Source organism: Quercus robur, chromosome 9, assembly GCF_932294415.1.
Source record: "Quercus robur chromosome 9, dhQueRobu3.1, whole genome shotgun sequence".
Classification (NCBI taxonomy): Eukaryota; Viridiplantae; Streptophyta; class Magnoliopsida; order Fagales; family Fagaceae; genus Quercus; species Quercus robur.
Window position 1 is genome coordinate 32,293,634 of NC_065542.1, and position 16,677 is coordinate 32,310,310.

Here is a 16,677-nt window from a genome sequence, read left to right on the forward strand (position 1 = left end):
CTCCTTCGAAAGTCACCTTATCAAGACCTAGATCTTCTGAAAAGAGAGCAGCCCTTCTAGCAGCCAGCAGCTCTAAAACTTCCACAGAAGGAGGTTTTTTAATCTTTTCTGCCAGAGCAGCCTTAACCTCGCCAACGGAGTTTCGCACAACCACCCCTATCCCCGCTTCACCAGATTCACTAAACATCGCACCATCAAAATTAATTTTCCATCCGTCATCCGCAGGTGGACTCCAAACTTTTGGAGTAGAAGCACGAAGCGTGGGAGAGCTTCTCTTGAGGGACTTAAAATCATGCATGTAATCACGTGCAAAACCTGCTATTTGACCCAGCGGCCTTGCACTCTCACCAACCCGGATCTTGTTCCTGTGAAACCAAATCGACCATGCCGTCATAGCAAACAGAGGGATCAGCTCCGGCTTAGTGAAAACCAGAGCAACCAGCTCTTTGAAAGAGGAAAAGATCGATCCTGACCTGCAAATCCAACCAAAGTCCCTTCTCCAAACCTCCTTGAGACCGTTACAACTCCATAGAGAATGGAGTAAGTCCTCCTGAACACCTGCATAGCGGTTACAAGTCGCATCCAATAATATTTTTCGTTTGACCAGATTGTCTTTTGTTGCTAGAGAGTTTGTACAAGCCCGCCAGAGGAAGTGTTTTATTTTTCCGGGAACCTGAATTTTCCAAAACACTCTATCTTCGGAGCTAGTTTGGTTCGTGTTTTCCGTAGAGTCCTGACCTTCACACAGCAAGCGAAAACCCGATTTTACTGAGTATTTACCGGATTTTTCATGAGGCCAAATCAGCACATCGGGCTGAGGAGTTGAGCTTAAAGGGAGAGCTTTAATCCGAGTCGCATCCGGGGGATGAAAGCAACGATCAATCAACTGAACATTCCACCACCCCGAGACTTGATTTATCAACTTTGAAACCGTAGCCTCCGGATGAAGCTCACTCGAGGAAGAAACCAGAACACCCTCACTGATTGGAAGCCATTTATCCAGGAAAATTTTGACATGATGCCCATCCCCCACTCTCCATCTAGCACCCTCTTCAATTAAGTGCCTAGATCTCAGGATGCTTTACCAAGCATATGAACCCGAAGATACAGAAGCTTCAAAAATGGATCCACGAGGAAATTACTTTGCTTTGAACACCTTATAGAAAAGGGAGTGCTCGTCGTGTATCAACCTCCATACTTGTTTTGAGAGCAAAGCCTCATTAAACTTGCATAAGTCTTTGAAACCCAATCCCACCTCTTCTTTAGGTTTACAAAGCACCTCCCACTTCTTTCAATGAATTTTCCGACGGACCCCCCATTGGCCCCACCAGAATCTTCGAATGAGCGCCTTAATATCTTGACAAAGACCAACCGGAAGCCGAAAGCAACTCATAGCAAAGGTCGTGATGGCTTGAACAACGGCTTTCAATAAAACCTCCTTACCGGCTTGAGATAAAAGTTTTTCCTTCCACCCCTGAAGTTTACCCCAAACCCGATCCTTTATATAGTTGAAGCTAGCTCTTTTGCGTCTCCCCACAAACGCCGGTAAACCCAAATATTTCTCATATTCCTTAATTTCCGGAATACCCAAGAGACTTTGAATTTGTAGCTTAGCCTTAACAGAAACATTACCACCGAAGAAAATAGTAGTCTTATTTGCATTTAATTTTTGACCTGAGGCACGCTCATACCTCCCAAGAATCTCAAAAATTTTTGATACATCTTCCACCCTAGCTCGACAAAAGAGGAGGCTATCATCAGCAAACAAAAGATGAGAAATCTTTGGCCCCAATTTGCAAAGAGAGAAGCCCTCAAGAGACTTTGCTGCCACTTCCTGCTCAAGGAGACCATTTAAACCTTCCGAGCAAAGGAGGAAAAGGTAAGGAGAAAGGGGATCCCCTTGCCTAATACCCCTAGTCGGAATAATAGTATCCGTAGGCTCTCCGTTCACCAACACCGAGTAAGTTACTGATTGAACACATTCCATAATCCAACCAACCCACCTACAATGAAAACCCAACCTCTCTATCACCTTTTTGAGGAACACCCACTCCAATCTATCATAAGCTTTACTGATGTCTAATTTTAGAGCTAAGTGACCCACTCTACCCCCTTTCTTTCGCTTCATATGGTGGAGAGTTTCAAAAGCCACCAAAATGTTATCAGAAATTGCCTTGTCAGATTGAAAAGCACTCTGGGATTCAGAAATGATATGAGGAAGAACTTTTTTCAACCTATTTGCTAACACCTTAGAAACCAACTTATATAAAATATTACAGAGAGCAATAGGTCGGAATTCAGTAATAAACTCAGGATTTTTTACTTTTGGAATGAGAGAAATAAAAGTATGATTCAAACCTGGGATCAGACTACCAGAGTTAAGGCAAGACAGCACAGCATGGACAACATCATCTCCAATATCACTCCAAAATTTCTGAAAAAAGATGGGAGGCATCCCATCGGGGCCGGGAGCCTTTAGCGGAGCCATTTGCTTTAAGGAATTTTCAATTTCCTCTCGAGAAAAAGGCTTGATCAAACATATCTTCAGTCACGGCTGGTTTAATGGACAAAACCACTTCTTCCACTTCCGTAGGTCTAGAGGAATGAAATAAATTTTTATAATAGTCCCTAACCATTTCCGAAAGATCACCCTCTCCTGAAACCAACACACCCTCTTGATTAGGAAGCTCCCTAATTCTGTTTCGATGAAACCGTTGTGAGGCTCTTGTGTGAAAGAATTTTGAATTTCGATCTCTGGAGATCATCCAATGCTCCTTACTACGTTGCTGCCACATTTTTTCATCTAAACGAAGTAAATCGACCACTTCTGATTTAAGCTTGATGAACCGATCCACATGTCTCCCCTTGGCTGCTTCACATTTAGCCACTTTTAATAACTTCTTTTTTTCCGCAATCTCCCTTTTCACATGGCAAAAAGAACTCCTACTCCAATGCGTAAGGCTCTGTTGATAAGCTTCCAATTTTGTAACCACCACTTCCATAGGAGAGCCCCCGACATTTCTCTCTCAAGTTCGGACCACTGTGTTCCTACATCCTATGTCCTTGAGCCACATCTACTCGAAATGCCAAGGTCTCGAAGATTTTACTACAATCCCCTTAAGACGAATACAGATAGGACTATGATCAGAGGACACGCAAGTTAAAGTCTGGACACAAGTCGCTAGATATAAATCATACCAATCCACAGAGCCCAATGCCCTATCTAACCTCTCCCAAACCATTCCACCATTCGGATAAGACCTAGACCAAGTGAATTTATTTCCGGAATAACTGAGGTCTATTAAGTTGCACTCATCCAACACTTCTCGAAATTGATCAATCTGACCATAAGGTCTCAGCCTACCCCCACTCTTTTCGTGAGATTTCAAGATTTCATTAAAATCGCCTCCGCACAGCCAAGGCAGAGAACACTGCCTGTGAAGCCCACGAATCAAATCCCAAAAAACCAAACGTAAATGAGTTTCCGGAGCTCCATAAATTCCTGTGAAGCGCCAAGCATCTGCCTTACCTTTATTTATCACCACATCAATATGATTTTGAGAAGAGGATTCCACATCTAAATTAAAACCAAGCTTCCAAAAAATAGCTAAACCACCCCCACGAGTGATTCTTGAAACACCAAAATAATGACCAAACTGAAGAGAATCACAAATAGAACCTAGCCTTGCTTCTTCCAGCCATGTCTCAGTTAAAAACACGATCGAGGGATCTTGTGCTAGAACCAAATCTCCAAGCTCCTGAACTGTCTGCCGGTTCCCAAGCCCCCGACAGTTCCAACAAAAGAGATTCATAAATCTTGGCGGGGCTGGAAACCAACTTTGTTTTTTTTTTTTTTTTTTTTTTTTTTTTTATCACCTTGCTGAGATTTTTGTTTAGGCGGTGAAGCCCTTTTTTTCCCAACGGCTACATCTAATTTTGCTTCAGGATCAGAGAAGCCACGATTAATACGTGTCCAAGAGGGTTTATGAGATGAAAGGGAGCACATGGGAGAAATAGGAAAATTAGAGAGGTCAGCCAATGGGAGTCTAGCTGACCTGGCACTTTTAGATGGAGACTCACCCGTGACCATAGATTGAATAGGCCTAGGAGTTTTACTACCCGTTACCCAAGACTGTTCTGAGGTATCAGACTCCTTGCTTGAAGCCAGACTCAAATTTCCTTTCTCAACAAACATCACCTCACCTTTGTCCTGTAAACCGTCCACTTCATGAAAAGTAAGGATTGACTTACTACTTTTCCCTTCCTGACCCTCAAAAACCCATTCCCCATTTACATTCTTACCCTCTTCCCTCAAATTTTTTAAATACTCACACCTCTCCCTTGGTAATAGTTCCAAGTTCCCTATCCCCTCATCCATCACATCACCTTTCCCTTGCTTCTCATCAGATACTGATAGAGAGTGTGGAAAGTTTCCTTTTGTGTGTAACTGACCCTCAAAACCCGGAGGAAACTCATCCCCATCCCTGACACTAGGATATGCTACAGAACATGAAAAGATAGGAAGCTCAGATTTTGGGGTTACCTTTTCTGTTGATGACGTCGAGGTTCCACTCGCTGGCGTCACTGGCTGATGTGGTTTCGAAACCGGTTCCTTCTCTTCAACCGTAGAAACATGTGAAGCTTTCTTTTGCTGGAAAAAACCCGGAACAGCAATGGTTGATCTTTTAATATGGTTTGACAGAGGGGCTCTCAACCACGTCCCATACTTCCTGTCTTCCGTTGTGAGCGAACCACCACTAGCAATCCAATGCTCGCAGTCCCTCTCGCCATGGGTTAAATAGCCACACCAGAAACAAAGGCTCGGCAACCTTTCATACTTAAAGGAGACCCAGCCTGTGTTTCCACTATCCAGGGAAATTTTTCGTCCACGGCCGAGAGGTTTAGTAACATTTAAAATGACTCTAACACGAACATGATCGCCTCCTTCCATAACTGAAAAATCAGTGGAGCAACTTCGCCGATACCCGAACATAAACCTTCAGCCACCGTTTTGTTCATGAAGCTAACCGGAATATCATAAACTTGCACCCAGAAAGGAACTCTCTCAAAGTCCAAGTCGCGAACGTGAGTGTTATTATGATATCTCTGAAACACCACCAAGAACTTATCAAAACTCCAGGGTTGTGCAGAGAGAATTTTTTCACAGTCAAGCTTATTTTCAAAGATAAAAAGGATTATATGATTGCCCTGATCCTTTATCTTAAACCCATTCCTTGTTCTCCACAGAAGAGAGAAATTTCGAGCTACGGCTTCAACATTAATGACCTGTTTTGTGTAGAATTTTGCAGCCAAAATGAAGTCCTTCGAACCCATATTAGAGCGGAGGTCGAACTGATCCTTCTCCGGTCCTTGAAGAGACATTTGATTCCATCCCTTTGTAATCTCTTCCATGCTACTAATCCATAAGTGTTTCCCAAAACCCCCCACAAACAAAAACCACAAACCTGAAGTAACCAAAAGGCAACTTACAGGGACTGACTGGCCTTCACAAAGAAGGGATCGACTCTTTCTCAGTCCTAGGAGAAAGTTGGTGGACCCAACTTTCGCTAGAGAACAGAGTAAACTACAACAACGCTATTAGACTCAACTAGAATTAGAATCAAAGGATAACGAAAGTTAAACCTGAGCCTACAACAAACTTAGCCATAAATTACTAACCTAATTCTCTGGTGCATGTTCAATCAAGCAAGCAACTGTGCAGAAAAGGTTGAAAAATAGAGAAGGTATCCTGCTTTGATTGGTAAGCCCTGCTCTAATTGTTATCGTTGTTTTGATGCATTACATCCAGAATATAAGTTTTCATATTTTTCTGCTTGGTTGGCTTTTTAGCCTGATGTATTGTATTTTGTAGTGGAAAGATCCTACAATTTTATTTTGATGGGCTGTATTTGAGTTATTAAACATAACTTTGTGTTTTTCTTCAACATTAAAGCATAAATTAGTTTATACTTAATATTTTATTTTCATATATAATTTTGTATGATAAGGAGAAATTATCAAGACACATGCCTCAACAACAAATGCGTGGTCTCATCATTAGTAAATTTTTGTTGCAAATGAAATGTAATCTCTTCTCCTAGTCTCACACTTCCTTTCACCTTATAAGGAAAAAGAAAAAGAAAATCATGTATAGGGGGCAATCTTATCCTTTCAAATCTCTTTCATCATGTGAATTGAGCCCAATGGTTACCATTTTTAACTAAACTAGTGTTATGGTCTACGTCTACCGAATGATGACAAGTCTAATCATTCAAAAGTCAAACAATGATTTTGACCTTTTATGTTAGTATTCAATTTTGTTCGTAATCTATGTATTGTTTCAATTAATTTGGTTAAATGCTTCAATAATAGTACTTTTAAGTCTTATCCTATCTTACCATCACTATGCAAATTCCAATTGCTGATGTAACAACTATTTTCTATATAAGCATGTCTTTATCATGATGATGTTAATGACATTGTAGTCTAACATGTTATATGTGTTTATAGTGATTATAATATGTGAGAGGAACCCACTTTGAAAGTAGAAAAATGAAAGAAAGAATAAGAAATTTAGAATTGAAGAAGACATGTTCCGAGAATTTCACTCAAGCGTAATTCAGTTAGTCTGTGTTGGTGAATGACATTTGAAAGGAAAAAAAGATTAAAAAAAACCCAATTATCATCCATTCCTTAGTGGTCCACTTGCTTGTGAGAGGGAGCAGGCGCACAAGATAATTTTTGCTTAGGCCTAAGCCTAAAGTCAGCACTGCAAAGCCATTCATATGGTAATAATAATTAACAAACTAGGATAAGAGTAACATTGTGCCATTTTTAAAGTTGTAAGGACTTATTGAAACAATTGATACTTTAGAGACCAATTTAAATCTAACACATATTTTAGGGGCTAAAATCGAACTATGATCTAGTTTAAAAGTAGCTGTCTTAATTCTTATATTAAATGTTTTTGATTAACATTGACGGGTTTCAATTCAATTTTAACCAATTACTGAAGTTGATTAAAATTTTCAATTATGAAATTGTTCAATTACAGAGTGTTGGACATAACTATATTGCCAAAACTAAATTTCATGCCGTGAAAAAGTAAATTTCAAGACATACCATATGCCCACAATAGAGAAAAACCTAATGAAAAAAATCCTTACGGTCGAGTGATATATAGGTCATCACTTCCTAAAAAATCCACAAATAAAGATAGAGATTATAAGTATAAGGAACATACTCGATTCCGAAGGATCTATCTTTAGTGAAACTGACTAAGTTATTTAAGAACATTTACAACTTGGTTGGACTACTTTTCTTAGCTCCTTCAATGTTCAGGAATTTCCAATTTGTGACTGACTTTACCACAACAACTTGATTTCAGTAGTAGTTGGTGCAAAGTTCTTCGTAGTTATATGCTTCAACAATAATCTAGAAATAGCTCGGTAAAACAACCCAAAGTGCACAATGTCGCAATAACTTTTCTCAATGTGTGTCTTCTCTCTTATGATGATAGCCGTATAATATAGCTTTTATACCTTTGAAAACTTTAGTGTACGGATCCCAAGTGGGCTAGGTCATCATGGGCTGAAATTAAAAGTTACACAGCAGAATCCTGTTGCTCGTTCTGTTGAGAGGTATATAAGCTAGAGTTGAGGTTCATCAAACCTCGATTAATTGAGTAGAGTCAAGCAGGAGTTGAGACCATTTGATCTTCACTGTTTTGAGCAAAATCTTGAGTAGTTTTCTTGTGTTTTCAACATAAGTTTTCAACCTTATTTTAGATACTAAAACTAAAACTCAAATATATCAAAGGTGTGTTTTGACTTGAATTTGCCAACACAACAACATTTGAACTTAACAAACATTATATTATAATATCGTTGAACCAAGGTTTGGGGTTTTTTAATTATAATTTGAAACTTAGATGGTGTCTCTTATTTTTACAGTCTGATTTCATTCAAAATTAGTAATATAGTTTTTTTTTTTTTTTTTTTTTGAGAGAGAAAATTAGTAATATAGTTAGCCCAAAATATATGATAATGTAAGTTACCAACTTGGACACCGTAATACGAGGTAACTTCTTTCAACTAACAACATAGAGTAGTTTTTGCAAGCATGTTTCCTGTAAATTAAAAAGAAAAGCTTTGCCATGAAAGGGAACAAGAAAAATTGAATAGCCCAAGGCCTCAAATATATAACTAGTCTTCTTTGGTGAAGGCAATGCCCTTCTCCATCGATAATGGTATACTTCCTAGGGAAGAGATTCACTATTCTTCTTATTATTATAAGAGCCATATCAATGGGTGTTCCTTTCAAAGGATTTAGTGAGGTGCTTTAAGAGTGTTGAATACTCATCAATTGTTAACAAATGAGTGCTCATCTTTAATCAATAATTTGGATTTGTTAAACAAAAAAGTACTACTTATAAAATTAATTAACTGAGATCCATATATAAGTTGTGCATGTAGAAATTGAAGATGAATGATGTATTTTTGTTTTAAAAATCAAGCATAGATTTGAGTTTTTCTTGGGAAAATAATAGGTAAAAAAAGAACTTTATTTTATTTTATTTTTATAATAAAAAAGCATTTATTACTTCTTAATAGGTGTCTTAAGGGACTTGCCAACAATTTTCTTATTATTTATGAGGCATCCATATATAATAGGACTTTTGATACATTCCCCCAAGACATTGTTAATTAATTAATCACCGATTGGCTTTGGATTAATTAATTCATTCTTTAAGAGAAAATTTAATCTTAAATGATTAAAATGGAAACCCCTATATATGAGTCAATCGATGCAATGACCCAATCTTAGTAGTTTGACAATTTCAAAACTTGATTAAAAATTTAAAGCATCCTTGTTAGTTACATAACTACCTACAACCGAATTTAACCATTCCGTAATGAGATTATTATATTCATATGCATGTCTTCTGACGGTGACTCTGTTCTTATTTTTATTGATAGCATAGAACACAATTAACTCTATATTTCTTTCTTCTCAAAAAATAAAACTTAATAATTCTTTCTAACGAAAGAAAACTTAATATTTGTTTCTTCATGCAATGACGAGTTTTCTAGTAGCTTTTTTTGTTTTTTTGTTTTTTTTTTTTTTCCCATTAAGAATTTTAGGAGAGCTTTTCATTAATATTCATAGGAGAAGGATTATCAAGGATAAATTATTAGGTCCACTAGGAGGACTACTAATGTGGTCCTCTCAATCAATGAGATAATGTTATTTATGCAAATGTGTGAGTGAACTTCCCAATCAGCACAACGAATAAAAAATTAAAATTACCAGGTGATGTCACATTTGCATAAATAAGAGCAATTTATTGGTTGGGAGGTTAGGGAGGACTACGTCAGCAGTCCTCCCGGTGGATCTAATAATTTCTCATGAAGAAGGGCATTAAGAGCATAAATTAAGGTGTGTTTCATGTTTCATTAAATGATTTTTTAGAAATTAAAGTCAAATTGTACATAAATATCAAGAAAAAGTGAAAAACACACAAATATAATAAATTTGTACATAAAAACAAATAAATTAGTGACAAATGTATTTTTCTTTTTGAAAAGTATGTATTATAATTGTGAGAAAAGTTAACAGCTGCTCTAAGAGTATTGACTTGGGATATGTTTTTAGAAACTTTTTATGGGGAAAGAAAAAACAATTAATTTTGAAAATATTTATTTTCTTTAATTTATATATATATGTATATATATATGAATATTTATATATATATATATATATATATTTTTATAGAATTTAATTTTAATCCTATGTACACTCTTTAATAAGAAAAATAAAAAAATAAAAAATTGTTTTTATTTTTGAGTTTCAATGCTCTGATGATAGCTCTTTATTATCAGATTAAGACATCAATTGGTTTTTGGTGTAAACGGGGATTGAATTCTAAATCTCTTATTCAACCATCAAGAGACTTTACCAGTTGAACTAACTAAAATCCACATAAATAAATGTCTTTACAAAATGAAAGTTTTGGCCCTTCTTCATTATTATAAAATAATGGAGTTTTCATTACTTTTTTTGTTCTCGAGACTTTTTCCATGCACGTAGCATTCATGAAGCCCTAGTAAAACTAATAATGATTCAACAATGTTATCATAATAATAAAATCGAAGTTAAACCTTTAATGGTGTGTAATTTTGTACTACCCAAAAAAGAAGAAGAACGGAAATTGGTACGTACGTACCATTATCATTAAGTTTTTTAAATTTAATTTAATTTATAAGAAATGATAATAAACTTTATCAATTGGTTACTGATATCAATGTTAGATCTTATTAGAAAAATGAGCTATTATCTTAGGATTTATGTTGGGATTAAAGTAATACACCTTTACTATATATAACCCGTATTATAAATTATAATGAGCTTATTAGAGTATATATAAAGAGTTTAATCTTAGGTTAAACCTAGGATTATCATTAGTAGGATCAGTATTACTTTACTTGAACTAGACTAATTAAATGGGTTTAGGTTTTGCATAAATCTCTTATTTTAAAAATGGTGTAAGATAAAAAAAAAAAAACCCTTAATATTCACTCTAGAACCACAATAATTTTTACAAAACACTTTACAATTGTTGATACGAGTGATAATTTGTGTTTGAATGTCGTCAGTGGCGGCTCCAGGAATTTTGTCCAGGGTGTTCCTATTCCACTTTGAAAAAATTTCGGGTCATTTCGGTCTATTTTGGGTGTTTCGGTAAATACTGGCCGAAATTCAAGATATGGCCGGCATGAAGTTTGTGCTTAATTTTTTTTTTTCTTAAAACCAAAACAAATTTGCATTCTGTATACCGAAAAACCTCAAAAGGAAAAAAAATGAAAAGAAAAGAAATGAACAAAGGTACATGTACAATAAACTATAAATTTATTTGAAATATTAATAAAATTATTAATTATTGTTGTTTAATTGTTTCATTAATTTGTTTGTCTTTTATAAACTATAATTTGTTGTATTATTGTTTCATTAATTATTAAATTATTAATTGTTATTTAGCCTAACATAATTTAATTTTTTTGTCTTTTATAATGTATTATTTAATTAAATTATTAATTATTGGTGTTTAGTTGCTTCATTAATTTTTTTTTACTAACTACTAGCCGTATAGCACACAATTTACTGTGCATAAGCACACACTAGCACACACCCACACCTTATGTGTGCACACACCCTTGCCTTTGAATACCTTTACTTCCCCAATTCAAATATCCCACCCGACCCCACACCACATAGCCCTTGGCCCCATCTAACCCCACTCAATAGACAAAATTCACACAAGAGGAGCCAAGTAGATAAATTCACAAATCACAATATACTAAAAGACAAACTGACCAACACCAATTGACCAACACAGTGACACACCAACGGGTAAAGTAAAAAAAAAAAAAAAAACAGGGCCAAGCAAATAAATTGAATAATTATAATTTACACCAACGGGTAAAGTAAAAAAAAAGGGGCAAGCAAATAAATTGAATAATTATAATTTATAAAGACTTAAAAGAGAGAGAATCACTTCAAAAAGAAAGAGAGCTCTCTTTCTCTCAGTCTCAGACCACAGGTCCACAGCAAAACCCAGTTACCCAAAGATTAAGAGAGAAAAAGAGAGAGATGTAAAGTGTAATAAAATACCTTAAGGCGTCGCAAGCTCTGATCCGATTGGTGTCGCATACACTGAGCTCTCTCTCTCAGTCGGCATCGTAAGCTCTGATCCGATCGGACCGATCTTCGATCTCCGATCTTTGATGCCCGATCCAAGCTTTGTTGCTTGAGTTTCAGGCGGAGTCGCCATCACCGCGTCGCGCTTATGTGCTTGATGATGAGGTTTTAGGCGGAGGCGTAAGGGGTTGTCCTTGATGAGGTTTTTTTCTTTAGGCTTTCTGATTTTAGGTTTTAGCTTTACCATTTGATGATTGAGGCCGATGCGTATTCGTATTGGGTTTTTTTATTTATTATTTTTTTAGAATACGTTTGGGTTGGGCCTTTGGGTATTTGTTTAGGATTGATGTTGGGCTTTTTTTGGGCTTGCTCTGTAAAATCCAAACAAATTTGTTATGTAAAATGATAAGGTTTTACAATTTTTTTTTTTGGGCTGAAAGCTATACGTTTGGATTTGCCTGACATAAGATTTTTTTTTTAGATTTTAGTTCAAAATTTTTTTGGCATAAAAATTGTTGAGTGTTCCTGATTTTGTTTGAGGGTGTTCCTATTTTAGTTTTTAAGGGTAAACAAATAAAAAAATTTAAATTATTATATATAATTTTTTTTTTCCAGGTCAGGGTTTTCCTCGGAACACCTTGACTTCAACGTGGCGTCGCCACTGAATGTCGTGTTCGTATCATGTCAAGATATGGGTATTCGAAGACATGGCTCAACTCTGACCCAACCCATTTAATAATCGTGTCAGACCCCCTCCTTCAATCATAGTACATGTATTCAAACCTCTCGAAATGTGTGGTGCTAAAGTTTGAGCACATCCAAAGATTCCAGACACAAATAGGATTAAAATCTACTTTGAAGCCTCTTTCTGTCTGAGATTGAAGTTTGTGCAAAATTACTGTACATGTTGTAAACTGAGATCAAAGAAAATTTGACTTTACAAAGAGTAAATAATACGATACATTACCACATTGGCTTCCATGTGAATCCTTTTTTTTTTTTTCATTTCAATATGACAAAATGTACTTGTATAATGTCATCTATTACACAGCAATAAAGATTTAATCTTGTAGATCCATCGATGAATCTGAAAGTTGATTGATGTTTGTTTGACTACCTGTATTCTTTCTTATTTATTTTCTCTTTGTGATATATTAGTTGAATTTCTTGTGAAAAAGTCTCATTGAAATAATACTACCTAGAAGATCTTTGGAATATTACACGTCATGAGAAATAATTTTCATAGTGATATTTCTTTGGGAGTCAATTTAATGTTGATCGCTACTGCCATTATTATTTCTAAGACATTTTATGTTTGCGCCTTATTCTACTATTTGTTGACTGCTTAATTTATATGGTGATAGGTGTAGCTCTCTCTCTCTCTCTCCTATCATTGAGTGGAATTTCTTTGGCCCTTTTGATTTCCAATTCAAACAGATTTCATCAGATTATAAAATCCAATTTTTATGCAAACGTAACAGCTGACTTATTTTGTATTCTTAACTTTACTGTTTCACTAATGTTCGTTATTTTTGTAAAATTTTGCTGTAAGTCCAAGTTGGGCTATTGGAAGAAACTCGGGTGGTTGAATTTAACAACTCTTCCAAAAAAGAGACCAATTGAGTCTACCAGTTTCAATAACTCAACAGCAAATTATGGAATGTTTCAACCATAAACATACTGAAAAAACCTATACATGAGACCACCCTTATCTTTATTACTAATGAAGAGTTCAACTTATTAAGTTTTTTGTTGTCAATCTATTTATACAAAAAACCAATTGATATTATGGATTTAATAATAAATAGCAATCATTAGACAACCCTTTATTTTTATTATTAATGATTGACAGAACCATGTACAAGAAGAGGGGGCTGTGCCTCCCCTAAATTTTTTTAAAATATTAAATAATAGGCATGTATTTATGATTTTAGAAAATAAGTCCATGAAAAATTATATTTGTCCCTCTCAAGAAAATTATATTTGTCCTCCTCGACTTCGATAAAGGTTAACTTATTAAGTTTTTTGTCATTAGATAAGAGATCTGTCAATAACAAAAACCAATTGATGTCTTTGACTTGATAATAAAGAATAATTATCATGGAATGAATGTTATAGGTTGAAATTCTATTGTATTTATACCAAAAAAAAAAAAAGAAAAAGAAAAAAAAGATGAAAAAAAGGATCATATAAGAATTCCATTGACACCTAGCAAGGAAATAAAAACCTTACAATTTGCGAACAATATTCAAAAAGTACCATTTATATAATCTATTGTACAAAGCAAACCTTAGTAGGTGCATTAATTTTTTTATTTTTGAGAATTTAGTAGGTGCATTAAAGAAACCCATAAGTGCATAACAAGAAAGAAAACAGCAATCTAAAACACACACACAAACACTAACACCCACTTCAGCTTTCTTTCCTCCCCTACATGTGGTTAAGAGTAAGACAAGCCAGGGGTATCCTTTGTCAGTAGGACAATCTTTATCACAAAAGGAAAAACCAAATTTGTAATCTTCTAAATATTTGAAGTTTAACCTTCTTACATGGCTCTCACAGCCTGGAACCTTGGTTCCTTTGGGAGGAACTTCTGCTCAGCATAAACAGACATGTAGTCACCAAACATAAACTTGGGGTAAACTTGATTCACCTCTTCCTTAACATTCTCCACTAGCTGTGGTGCAGGGGATATAGTGGCCTTAAGTGAGGGATTGTAAAATGAAGCAATTGATCTCCTGTTCCCTTCTGGTGCAGCCAAAACCCGGTGCCAGACACTCTTATATCGGCCATTGCTTAAGACCTCAACCTGATCTCCAGTGTTGATGACAATGGAGTTTGGTAGTGGCTGGACATCGATCCATTTCCCATCTTTGAGGATTTGAAGACCACCCACCACATCGTCTTGGTAAAGTAAGATGACACCGCCAGCATCTGTGTGAGCTCGGAGACCATTCACCAGCTCTGGATGGGAACATGGGGGGTAGTGGCTCACCTTAGTACCAAAGAAGGCATCATCTCCTTCCCCATCAAATGCCTTCTTAATGTATCCCTTTGGTAAGCCCAAATTCTCATCCATCACTTCCATGACCTTCGCGGCCAGTTTCTTCAATTCTGACCGGTATTCAGCCATGATTTCCCTGTAACATCACAAGCCAAACGATATCAGAATCCACCTATTCAAGGGCTAGGAATTTCTAACTAGTTTTAATGAACCTTGGTAAGTTTTTAGGTCATCTGCATGCTTTTGGCTACAAGTTGAACTAATCAAATTTGCATTAGAATAATGTTCCATCATTTTGAGTATAATGTCATAAACGTACAAGTTTAAAAGAGAAAACATAGAGCATGGATTGTATTTGTACCCAAAAGATCAGAAATCGATTTGAAAGTTGAGAACCACATGGTGCCATGAGAGGATATCCAGAAATCCAAAAAGGAAATTACAAAGGAAGTTGGAAATCCTAGAATGAGTCTAGCGACAAAATGAAACATTTTGTTGCTTAGAATCCATTGATGTGTTAAGGTTGGTATATATTGCATATAGTTGTTTGGTAATTGTCGACATTATTGGATTCTCATTTACTATATTCTTTGCTCTTTCCAATTGGCCAGCAACCAAAGTAGAGTTCTAGTAACTAGCACAGAACTCAGCTTCTTTAGTAAAGCCTGAACGAATTTCAGCATAGTGATCATCACTATAGGAAATTAATGTATATATGCAATGCTTACTTGAATCCTGGGGTTTGAGCTGGCCACTCGTTATTGTCTAGGAGAGTAACGACATCCTCCCAGTCCACATTCTCCAACTTGCCGCTCTTGGTTTCCGCCAATTCATTCAACTTCTTCACTAGTGTAGAGTTCTTGAAATTTTCTTCTCTTTCAAGCTTAAAACACTCGGAGCTGACCTTCTTCACCCTTTCAAGGAGCTCCTCCGAAATCCCATGGTTCACCAGCTGTAACATTAATGCAACCATAAATATTCTCGTGCACATAATCATACATTAGCTAAAATAAAATATAGACAAGGGATAGAATGGTGATGGGAATTGGGAACTCATTCCCACCATTCTTAGACACCCTTTTGTATCTAAACGACTTTGGATATTGCTAAGGAAGTGAAAGAAGTACCTGGAAGAATCCCCATTCCTCACATCCATTAGCAATTTGAGCCAATGTCTCGGCCCTCTTCTCGCCATTGAGCTCTGAGAAATCAATCACAGGGATCGCCATTGAAGCAAAACAAGAGGCAAAGATGGAGATAGATAGAGAGAGAAAAAGAGCTGTTTGTTGAAGTGTTTGTGCTTAGCTTAGCTTGCTATGTTGTGCTTTGAAAGAGGGGATCCTCTAGCCTATTTATAGTAAAGCTTCCCGCCATCTCGCGGATGTCAACCTCTTAATATTTTAGTCCGTTTTGTTTTGTTTCCTTTTCTATCAAGGAGCCGTTAGGGTAAGGTATGGGACGGTGACATTAATAAATAACATATATGTATATGTACAAGGTCAATGCTTTTTTGAGGTACTACTGGTAATCCACAACAAAAGCATACCCTTTTTGGTGATGCATCTCATAGTCCTTAATTATATTCATTAATTGCATGATTAAGCCACTTTGATTAACTGCCTCATGGAGAAAATGGGTCATCAAAATTCAAGAAAGATGACTTCCCTTCTATAATAGGGTATTAATTATCTCATACATTTGTTGTATGTATAATCTATTTTATAATATGCGGTGAGCCTCATATTTGTGTGAATTTATTGTGAAAAAGTTAATGCATATATTGGTTGCATGACCAATATTATTATTTTAAAAATAGGGTAGCTACATTCATTGGATTTGAGCCGGCATTAACACAAGTCAATATTTCTCTAGGTATACCTCTTCCATGTGGTAACGTTGCCAACAATAATCGATGAATATATAGCATAAAACAAATGGCTTAATGTAATCTGCCCGATAAAAGAGTCTAACTTTAT

The 16,677-nt window shown here is 36.0% G+C and overlaps 1 protein-coding gene across 2 annotated transcripts in view; it reads right to left on the reverse strand.

Annotated features, from left to right (window-relative positions):
• LOC126701252 (1-aminocyclopropane-1-carboxylate oxidase 5) overlaps positions 1-16,018 on the reverse strand; it is a 36,248-nt gene extending 20,230 nt beyond the window's left edge. The window contains exons 1-3 of one of the 2 annotated variants that reach the window (XR_007647261.1): positions 15,829-16,018; positions 15,430-15,653; positions 13,987-14,837 (exon numbers count right to left, since the gene is read on the reverse strand). Coding sequence is in view for 1 of the 2 variants with exons in the window: in XM_050399361.1 (XP_050255318.1) it covers positions 14,351-14,837; positions 15,430-15,653; positions 15,829-15,930 (813 nt within the window). In the remaining variant the exon portion in view is untranslated. The remainder of the gene's footprint in view (positions 1-13,986; positions 14,838-15,429; positions 15,654-15,828) is intronic. The other variant, XM_050399361.1, reaches the window with a different exon arrangement.
• Between the last annotated feature and the right edge of the window lie 659 nt (positions 16,019-16,677).